General features: G+C 40.3%; 1 protein-coding gene across 6 annotated transcripts in view; it reads left to right on the top strand.

The window, feature by feature from the left end:
- The first annotated feature begins 229 nt into the window (after window positions 1-229).
- mical2a (microtubule associated monooxygenase, calponin and LIM domain containing 2a) overlaps window positions 230-11,415 on the top strand; it is a 34,993-nt gene continuing 23,807 nt past the window's right edge. For 3 of the 6 annotated variants that reach the window (XM_019277521.2, XM_019277520.2, XM_019277519.2), the window contains exons 1-2: window positions 230-999; window positions 9,695-10,064. In XM_019277521.2, the coding sequence (XP_019133066.2) occupies window positions 9,804-10,064 (261 nt within the window). In that variant the 5' untranslated portion in view covers window positions 230-999; window positions 9,695-9,803. The remainder of the gene's footprint in view (window positions 1,000-9,694; window positions 10,065-11,415) is intronic. The other 3 variants (XM_019277522.2, XM_010744791.3, XM_010744793.3) reach the window with 3 other exon arrangements.

Genomic DNA, 11,415 nt, shown 5'->3' with positions numbered 1-11,415 from the left:
GATGCTAAATATTAAAAAATGGATACACACTAATAATAACTGGGGCACTTCAGTTTGAACTATATTTTACTGTTGAAATGAAATTTCCTTTCACTTTGTTGTTGTGGTGGAGGCAGGCAGGTCATTAACTAATCTCAAAACCGAACTGCAATAAACCCAAAACAAGTTAAAACACAACAATTTCCAACAGCTCTTTAGATAAGTGAGGAAATATATTTCATAATTTGAGCGGACCCAGGACCCCCCGTCACCGTGTACATGCAGTTCCACAGTCCGGCCACGAGATGGCGCCATTCCCCTTTTATATCCGGGCCGCAGACCGCTTCGTGAGACCACGTTTGCGGCGTTTGTCCCATGTTTTTGTCCATGTGTGCTTCCTATACTACCATTACTGCTGACACTTTGTAATGTGTATTTAATGCATTAATGCAATGCCAGGTGGCATCATGAAAAAGGGAATTAGCTAGCGTTAAACCTGGAAAGCCGGTGTGTTGAATCATAATGCATAATTCTCCAATTATTTCCGTATCTACCCCTATCTTTACAATCTTAAATGTTAGTTCAGACTACCAAATTCTTCAAATATTATTTGGTCTAACTATCAAATGATTTAGCTTTTATTCTATTTTAACTTTTTTTACTCCACCCAGATTTAATTAAACCACCATAAAATCCAGTCTGATGTGTAGTTAACAACTTTCCTTTCTGCGCGGTGAACTCGCAGGGCACCAGAAGACGGTGGGTGGTCGGTTAAGTAGTGAACTATGTCTTTGGTATTAGAAAGTCTGGATCCTCCGGATTAAACAGCAGCCACAGGAGCTGCTCAGGGATGTGTCCGACTTTAGAGCACCGCCCTCAAACACACAGTGGACTCAGCTGCAGAGAGGAACTCCTGCCTGTCAGGCTGACTGAAGACCGACACAATCCACAACAGTCCAGGACCTTGCTTGACCGAAGACACTGGAAGGACGAACATTTCGGATTTGTTTGAGATATGAGGTGAGTTATTTTTGTTTTACACGTTTTCTTGTCTTTCCTAAAGAAGTCAGTGGTGTGAGACTGAGACACCTGACAGAAGTGCTGTTTTCCTTATTTAAAGAAGAGCATGTATTCTAAAAAGCAAGTATAAACAAGTGCCCTTTGATAACCAGATTAAAAGTTAAAACCAGGCTTTCATCAAGTACACTACGGATCACTGTGTGAACTCATGCCAAACCAACACTAGTCATGACATTAGTATCAATTGAATTGATTGAAGTAATGAGATAATACCGATCTGTTGTGTTGCAATTTGTTTTTAAGCAAGGTGTCATGGTTTCTGGTGAGTTTTCTGAACACGTGTGTCTTATCGAGACCGCAGTGACTGAACGCAGGCTGAGGGAGTCACACATCTGGTCTTGTCTCTACTCTGATAACGAAAATGTTATCTCCACTTGAGCAACCTGGATTTCTGTTATGCTGATAGTCATGCCACAAATCATTTCTGAGTGCCTGTGTCTCAAACACACCTCACGGCAAACTTTTCCAGAAGTTTAAAGACAGTAAATAAGAGAAAGACAAACAGGTAACTCTAGGTCAGTATCATCCCTCCACAAGGCCAGCATGAACTAAAAGTGGTCCTGTCAGTATATTATGGAAGTCTGCAGGGTGTTTTAATTATTTTCAGTCTTTCTTATAGGCTGACCTTACCTGCTCAGCAGCTTCCAGGTTGTAAAAAGCCCTCAGGCCTGTCTTTGAGGTATGGGCAATGACACAAACTGCATAATAAAGAAGGTGTGGTGTTGACAGGCTGTACTGTCAGGCTACTGAATGAATTTCAGTGAGTGACAGAAACTGCCTGTAAATGTTTTCTAGTGTGGTTAATGTTCAGCTACTGCCACTGATCGAAACCTTTGACAAACACTGGGCTATCAAAGAAGCAGGAAAAATAGTCAGGCTCTATCAAATCTGAAATATCTCAAAATAATTATTCATTTTTTAGGCTTTTTAACTTCTTCAGTAGGACTCATCTGCTTTTTCTGCGTTTCAACACTGCATGAGAACTCAGTCTGGGATGATTCATATGTCTTGTAAGATGATGCATGATTCATTCAGCAAGGAGGGTCAAACAGAGTCATACAAACAATGGTATTTCTCCTTCCCACTGCTGTGTGAGCAATCATTTCCTGTGTACTTTTTGACCGTTGAAGATACCCTTCTCCATCAAACTCTAAGATCCAAATTTTATTACAGAGTGGCTCGGCCAGTGAACGTGTTAACATGTAAACAGTCTTCATGCATATAGTATCTGGTCTCTGGCCCAGACACTGATTTATGTTCATGGAGGCTATCAACCTCTTTGGGCATAAACATTCAACTGCAAACCACTGTGTTCTCTTCTTGCTGTAATTTCCCTTTCAGTAAGCCTTTTTTTGTCATTCATCCACTGGGATATAAAATATATGGAAAGACTGCTCTCAAGTAGTCTTTTTGCGAAATGCGAAAGTGTTGCGTTATTGCCAGATAGCTGCAAGACTTATGCTGTGAACATGCTCAATGATTACAGGTTTAGCTCTGAATCATGTTCTTCTCCTTTCAACAAATACAGTTGCCTTAGAGCCGGAGAATATACAAACATCACAAGGCTGTATAACAGAGCTATGTGAGCAAATGAAAGTAATGTCCTGGACTTGACTGTAACACAATGTGGAACTGGTGTAACAAACCCAGTGCAGCAGACTAATTCACATTTACATTTATGTACAAACTTCCACATTTTCAAACTGTCCTGTGACTGTTGCCAAAACGTCTGAAAAAGACTCTGAGCCTGATTGGTCTCAGCGCTGCTTCAGTTCCTTACAACTCCAACTTCCCGTGCCAGTGTTTCATTTTTAGTTTGTAATTACCAGCTTTACTTGAGTCTAACTTAACAACAGTGTGTGGAGATAAAAACAGTATTACAGAAAGCTGCACAGGTCCCTCCATTCATGCAGCCAAACGGCGGCCTGCATTGTGATGAGGCTTCAGAAAAACCTAAAAATGATCTAGATAACACACCAAAACATTTCAGTCAATAGGTTTGAGCTGCATTTGGCGTTACCTGTCAACACAACAACAGCCTTTCACAGGTGGGATTGAGACACAATTCACTATGCAAGACTACACACCTTAGTATGTCTGTGCTGTAATGATTGCTTCAGTCTTTAAAGGCCTTTGTGTAAGATTTAGGCTTTATTTATGGAATATGGCAGAAATAGAATATCATAACTATGTTTTCATGACCGATAATCACCTGAAATGAGAATTGTTTTGTTTTTGTTACCTTAGACTAAGCACTTTATATCTACAGACACTGTGGGTTCTCTTCCACAGAGTCCACCATGCTGCACTGTTGAGCACCTGAATGGACAAACTAAACACTGTGTCCAGATGGGGCATTTCTTGTTTTCCATGTGTTTTGTATCCACCATAGCTTTCCCTTCATGCAAGGAAGGGGAAGGAGAGGCGAAGAGGTTGCAATCCTCAACTGCAATGCTAGATTTCATTTAAGTTTCAGAAACAACGAATACTGTAATTAAAGAGAGATCGAACAATGAATAATCCTAGCAAATGAATGAATCAATCGGTTAATAAATCAGAGTAATGACGATATGTAAGGACGTTATACTGTGGAAGAAAACAATGTGCAAATGTGTTTCAGGCTACCTCATAAGCTGACTGTGAGTGGAAGATTTTACTCATTATTGCAGGGAGGTGTTGTAAACTTTCTCCTTCCTCTCTGCAATATGTTTCCTTCCTTGTCCCACAGCATAAAAATGGACACACGTGTCCAGGCGAAAAGAGAAGGGAACTTTCAGAGATAGGTGGGTCACGTTGTTCCCTTTAGCCTGCTAGTCTATCTATCAAAACAACATTATTTCTGCTTTCTTAGCAGCTGATGATGTGTTTGCAAAAGTAGGGCACATCTAAACTAATAGCACACTTAACGATGAAGCTACTGCTGGAGGTACAAGGTCTTTGCTGTGGTAAATACACCCCAGGATATCATTAACACTTTTCATCTGGCAGGGACAGGAACACACTGCAAAGGGTTTTAAACATATCTCAATCATGCTTCAGAATCACAGAGGTGGAATTTTGCAGAGACCGCTCTCCTGCAAGCTTTGATCTGGACAGGAAGCCAGACACACTCCACAGGAAGCGTTTGGATAGGAGGCGTCAGAGGGAGATCACGCACTTTGCTGCAACGCTCGAAATGTTGAATAAGGCATCGGATCTTATTCTCAGTGCATCACCATGATTCTATTAAACAATATGTCAATATGTCCAGACATCTAATATTTAGTTTGTGAGGCATCTGTGTTGCTATCAGGGCCAGCTACAGTTTATCACAGGTGAACCCAGAGCATTTATTATTGAGTTGACCTTTGTGCATTTTTGTGTTAATCAGAGGTAGTCTTGTTTACATGGTGTCCTGTTTACAGGTTTTATCCCTGCTATCTTTTCAGGTCATGCGCTGTTTTCTTCCGCAACATGACACTTTACTAGTCTATTCTGAGCTTGGCTTTACTGATTATTGGCTTACAGAATCAGCCATTCCTCCAAGCAGTAATTCTGCCATCTGAACCTTCACTGTGCCCACCCCCCTTGTGGTATGGGTGAATGAAAGATGCCCACTGATCTTTGACCCTGACTGCTCAGTTTGTAGTTGTTTTGTGGGTTATATTTAGTATATTTGATTCTTAGGAACATCCACTAATTTGTCCTAATTCAGATGTGAATCTGTTTTCTTTGACCACTTTAGAACATTTAGATGCATTCACTGCAATGATAACAAATCTAGTAGACTAATTTATTGTAATACATGAGAATGTGGTTGGAGTCAGAATAATTGTTGAAGTGAATTGTTTGTGTCAGTAGCTGGGCAGGCGTAACGCTCTGCTCAGTGTGTCCAGATAAATCATTCTCCAAAGGAGCCATGTGGTGAACACACATCCCCGGCCAGACAGGCCTACAAACGGCAGCCCTGAAGCTTCACAAGCCTGCTCCCGTTTGCGTAAATTCACAGTTTTTTTACTCTGGAGGTGGCCGACATTTACTGCACTCTGTCAGTGTCTATACCTTGCTCATGACAGCTCTTCTTTTGTTTTGGCACTGCTGCCTGAACACACAGCCAGATTTCAGAGAGCTGAGATAATACTGTGGAGCTCTGGGGCCTGGTGAAGGGCAGAGCCGGCGGGCTGAAGTCCATATGAGTGCACTGTTTTCTGAAGCAAACTCCCTGCTTATCAGGCCCAAAGAGGGTTCCTTCCTGGTTTTCTTCAGTCCAGTCTGTAATTACTGTTGCTGGCAGGCTACACTACAGTATGCACATTTCCCAGCACTCCCAATGTTTTCCTTGTGTTGTCAGCTTCCTATTGTACTCTGGTAGCCTAAAGCAGTGTGCTCTGCCGAACAAATGGAAGCATTGCGTCACTTGTTCAGTGTCTTTACAGTTTTGTCAGTGTCAGTTATACTGTTTGTTTTAGATAGAACTTGCTATTGCAAGATCTGGCAAACACATTTCACTATGGGGTTGTAATGTACTGTAAATGTATTAAATGAATTATTTCAGGATAACAATGGCACTATTCTATAGTTTATAAATTGTTACCAATGAAAAGACCAAAACCAACAATAAACTGATCTTACTTGCTCGTGTAACCAAAGCCCGAGCCTCTATGCCAAGGACCTCCTTAGTGTTAAAAACCTTTTTAAAAACATAGACGATCCAAACCGTTACACTGTAGTTTATTTTGAGTCAACCTCTCATACTCCGTCCTGTGTAAATACTCACAAACGCACCAAATATGTATTAATCCACTGCTAAAAAATAGTGCCCAACAAATGTAATCATCGACTGTGTGAGTAACTTTTGCTACAGACTACAGTGCCCAACTGTTATCGGAAATGATTTAGCTTTTTAAACAAATGAGAGAATATATTTTGGACCCATTTTTAAATAGTTCAGTCTTCAGTAGAAAGGATGTGGCTTGGGGCAGAGTGTCACAGACACGGTTGGGAAGTTGGAAAGTAACACATTGTTGGTTTTGTATGGGATTGTTGACATTATGAGAACTGTAGAATAATACTAGCTTGTTCTGTGTTTGAAATCGTTTCCTAGTCAAGCCATACTTGTTGGAGACTACTATTTGAGAAGTTACATTAAAACATTCTAAAACTATTGAAACATTTAAGAAAACATGTGCTATAAAAGTGTGCATGTTTTGGTTTTCCTTTTTCACCTCCCAGGTGTAACAGGTGCATTTTCCACATTCCCAACATTCCCCCTCTATCATGCTGGAAACTGATAGCTTGCTATCACTCTCAGACATGCAGCAGCGCTTTCACTTATACACTCGATTGCAGATCATTCCTGTGGACACTTTTCTCTTTGGGCAATGTGCCACTGTACAGTAACGTAATAATAGTAAAATGATACTTAAAGTATCAGGAGATTGAAGGGCTTGAATAAATATAAGAAACCACAGTTATCACTGTATAAATTCCTCACTGTACAAATAGATTAATCACTGCCGGTCACTTCAATTAGCTGCAGTAGGTTTCACTCAATCAGATCATTTTCTAAACAGACAGTGACGCCATTAAACTCTCTGATCTCTTAAGCATTATATGGTTCGGCTGTGATGTACTGTGTGCATGTGTGTACGTATGTGTATTCTTTCCGCTTCGTCTGTCATTAGTTGTATTTTTACAGCCGTTCTGTGGGTTTGTTCTGTCTGCCCACAAGTGACTTTCCATTCTGTCAGACCGAGATGGTGAAGTCATGGGACTCTGTCTGAGACAATGTAGTTTGAGTATTGAGCATTGACTTGGCGATGAAGACAGTAAGTGGTACCTTTTCATTAGTCCTTGCAGACTCGTACAACAGATGGTTCCAATAATTGTGCCTTTTTTTTTACCACTTTGCTTGGAGTGAAACGTGAAAGCATAAGTGCAGTCAACATGTCTTTATGTGGACTTTCCACCAAAGGCATGAGAGATTATTGAACGCTGGCCAATTTTGGAATAAAATGATGTCAACATAAAATTATATTAGCTGTTCTTGCAAAAAGACAGCCACAAATGTCATTCCATTATGAAAATGGAAGTTTCCTTTTCTAATATAATTATCCATTTCATCCTTTTTTGGCATTCACATCTCACTAGCTCAAACAAACTTACTTTTAAAACTCAACTGTCAAAAGAAATGACTCCAGAGAAGCTTTCAAGATGATATTATGTATGCCCCAAACACTCCACATACCACATGGTAGAATACACAGCGATTTTCCCATCACAGTCTGCTGCCATGCATGAAAGATTAAAGCACCTGCATCATATATCATGCCTGTCTCAGCCATTGCTCGTCACTCATTGACAATCAGAGAGTAAATTCCTCAAAAACTATGGAGGTGGTCCTGTGACTACTTGCATGTTGGAGCCAAAGAGAGGGCTGGGTGAATGTTGGGCTAATGCTGATGGAGCAGTTCACAGCTCCTCTAGCCACGTGGCAAAGGAATGTCAGCTCACTGAGTTTGAGGCTGGATGTCTGCTGTGAAAGGCCTCGGTATCTACCAACAGGACAGGGGCTTTTTGAAACTCCAGAGGTGTATAAAGCAGGCTGACAGTCACCTGAGTGTACTGTGTTTCTTTGGGCTGGTTTTTGTTCCTTTCTTTGCCTGAAATGTAAACCAACAACAGCAGAATCAAAACAGGATGCAAACACACAGCCAAACAGGATCTTGTGCAAATGAATATGCTAATTTTAGCAGAGGGGGCACATGCTGGCGCCCTGGGAGTGACATTCAAATCATCTTACCACATTTAAATCACACTCAAAACGAGGTTGTGACCCAAGACTGAATGGTTATTGGATACAGTGACTAACTTTTGTATGCATCGTTGTATTGTTCCCAGGCTTTCTATGGACAGTGTCATGGCACAGGGGCGTTACCACCATGGTGTCAGGGTGTGACAGTGGCTGTTGTTGTAGCTCACAGATGATGTAATCAGTTCAGCGAGGTCTCAGGGAGATAAAAAATGATCTCACTCCATCAATCAATGGGCAAAATGTGGTGGAAAATACATCAGCATGACAGATAAGATATCTGAAGTGTGACATATTCTGTGAGGTAAAACAACATGCTAACTCCACTGATAGTGGATTACTGTGGGGGTCTGTTAGAGTCCTCCACTGCTGGCCCGACCTCTCCTCTAACCCTGCCCATCCCGCTCCATAGGACATTAAAATATCAAAGGCAGACCTTTCCCAAAACTCACAGAAGCTGTGGTCTCCACCCAAGTGAGCACACACATGCTTAATGCAGAAAATTTCCACATTTCGCTTTGATGTTGAGTTCTGGCACAGATTTTCTGGCACGATTTTCAAAATGCTTGATGGTTGATTGGAGGAAAGGGAAAACTACATTGTATTTAATTCTGTCAATTCAGCCCTACTGTGTGTGTTTTAGTAACAGTGTCTTTCACACGCAGGCACATACCACGTGTGGGTACTTAATGCACATACCTCAGCATAAAGGGATTATTAGACATTAAACATTAAACATAATCAATCCAAGACAATCAATCTGTGTTAGCATGGGCAAATAGTTTGAAATACTTCTCTTTTTACTGCTGACAACATTGTCTGGCTTTCTTCTGGAATGAAAAATACCACAAGACAAATACTTTTCCGGTCTACTCATCTACGGTCAGTGCTGCATTCCAGAAATGAAAGGTGCTTAGCAGAAGCAAACTGTGGTTCTGTGAATTGCAATAATAGGGAAACCCACTTTTTAACCATGCTGAAGATGGCATATACAGTATAAATGTTATTTATATAGGACTGCAACAAGTACAATTGTAGAAGAAGTATGTAGCAGCATGTGTAGCATGTATGTTCTTTGGAGCCATTACATGAGCCTTCACTGCCATTAGGAAGGTTCATACCTCTCTGTGGAGGACTTTGTTCAGAAAATATATATTGCTTACAATTCATGACTCTACTGCAAAAATATACAACTCAAACACATAATACATATATAAAATACAGTTTTAGCAAAGTCCTGATATCTTGTAAGAGTACAGTATGATCCTGATTATTTGTCCGTTGTGATACCTCATGTTGAAGTTTCAGCAGCTTTGTTCTGTATAAAGCTATTACTGAACCTTGAAGCTGTTGAAAGGTTTGGTTTTATGTCGAACCAAAGAGTACAATCAAGAACCACAAACAGCTCCTTTTCATAGGCTCACATGGTTAATCCTCTATAAAACACAAGTAGTAAATATGCTCGGCAGCTGTCTGACGATGGCAGACCGGCTCCTTTTTTACTTTAGTGTTTATCTCACAACCTTTCCTCCACTTAAAATTTCATCTTGTCAATGTGGGTGTAGGCTAACTGTGTTTCAAAACGTATGTTGGCTCTTAATGAGGGCTGGTACTGGATGTCCTTTTGATAACTCAGCAATGTAAGCTGAAGTCATAGAGCAGATACAGCTGTGATGTTAAATTATTTTAACAATCTATATATCTATATCTATAAACCATTTAAATAATTGAAATAATGAAACATGTCCAGTGTAGTAATATATTATAGAAAAAACAGTTGCCCAAAGCTGTCTGTGAGAGACTCCATGAGATGACATCAGACTCTTATGTGTCTTTCCTCCCCAGACTGGGCATGACGGTGCGGGCCACGCTGAGGGTGTAGCCACATCTGGCAGAGAGTGCTGAAGTAAGCAGGAGCCTCAGCACACCAAACCATCTACTGCGGTGGGGGAAGATGGGAGAGACAGAGGAGGAGAGGGATAATGTGGGGAAGCTGTTTGAGAACTTTGTCCAGGCCTCCACCTGTAAGGGGACCCTTCAGGCCTTTAACCTCCTCTGCAGACAGCTTGACCTCGACCCTGCAGACAGCAGCACCTTCTACAGCAGTCTGAAAGCAAAGGTCACCACCTGGAAGGCCAAAGCTCTGTGGAGTAAGCTAGACAAGAGGATATCCCATAAGGAGTACAAGAAAGGCCAAGCATGTGTGGGCACCAAGGTAAATATATTAATATATATTAGAGACCTGTATTCTATGCCACTAATCATAAGCCAGTGCAGATGGAAACAGAGAGTAAGATAATGTAAATTGAAGCACCATAGAAGTGGTTTTACATGTTTTGCCCATTACCTGCAAATATTATTATTATTATTATTATTATTATTTTTCCATCACTGCCAACTATTTTCTAGTTTTCTAGTAAAGCATACATTTTTAGATTAATTTCTGACTTTCCAGTTTCCATTGTTTCCTCATTTTCTAAACTTTATGATATGCTATTTATCTCAATACACATGGACTACATGTGCTTTGTTTTGTCAAAGTTACATTATTTTTGTGTGATAGTATACTTATTTTAGTGTTGAGTGCACTTTGTTTGATTTATGAGTTACCTTTGGGTAGCACAAAGGTTTGTGAATGTAGTGTGCTTTACAGCAGTTAATTCACAGATCTCAGCGATAGCAACAACTACAGTAGGAGAGTTTTTCAAATGTTTCAAGCTGCAGCCAGTCAGAAAGATAAACAGATAAGGAAGACAAACGTCCATTTTGCTGCTTTAAGTCTTTGCGAGTCACTTTTTCTTTTATCGCGTACTAAAATGTAAAAAGATTTTGTATGCTTAAAGAAAAGGTAGACACTACTAGTAGGGGAACTATGTATGGCTGCTTGCAAGGTCATGTAAATCATTTCTGGAAGCGAATAATATTAAAACATCTAAAAATAGCACAGGGCTTTACTCATACATCCCTAAAGTTTCTGATTTTGAAAATGTCTTTGTGACTTAACCTGACGTACTTCCTTTTTTTTTTTTTTTAAGAGAACAATCTGCACTTTGTTCCTCAACGGGACTCTTAACAGTACCATAGCTAATAGCTAAAGGCAAGAAGTTATGGTTTTCACTATAACTTCTACCTGCCAAGACACATCCCATCAACCCCATAAACACTTATTCTCTCACTGAAACGGCTCCCAACATACAGGACAGGAAATTAAAGAGATATACAATGCTTTGCATGGATTCTTTGGCTGTCAGACAGGTGCTACATGACAAAGCTGTACAGAAAAGCAAACATCGTGTTACATTATTTCATTCATCCACCCTATGTAAATGTATCTAGCCACAGGACCAGTGAGAATGCTATAAAACCACGGCCAAGAAACACACACACTGTACATTAAACACAACAAGCAACAGATGTGCACTAAATCAAATGAAACATGACACAAAATTTCATAAAGACACGGAAGAAAAACAACCTGACAGCTATGCACTGCTTCATCTAACCTCTAACCCTGCAGCCAAATAACACAAAATCACATTCACAGAGTAAACCACAAAGAGGAAATA

The sequence above is a fragment of the Larimichthys crocea genome, chromosome VIII (genome assembly GCF_000972845.2).
Source record: "Larimichthys crocea isolate SSNF chromosome VIII, L_crocea_2.0, whole genome shotgun sequence".
Classification (NCBI taxonomy): Eukaryota; Metazoa; Chordata; class Actinopteri; family Sciaenidae; genus Larimichthys; species Larimichthys crocea.
This window is presented reverse-complemented; position numbering and strand designations above follow the sequence as displayed.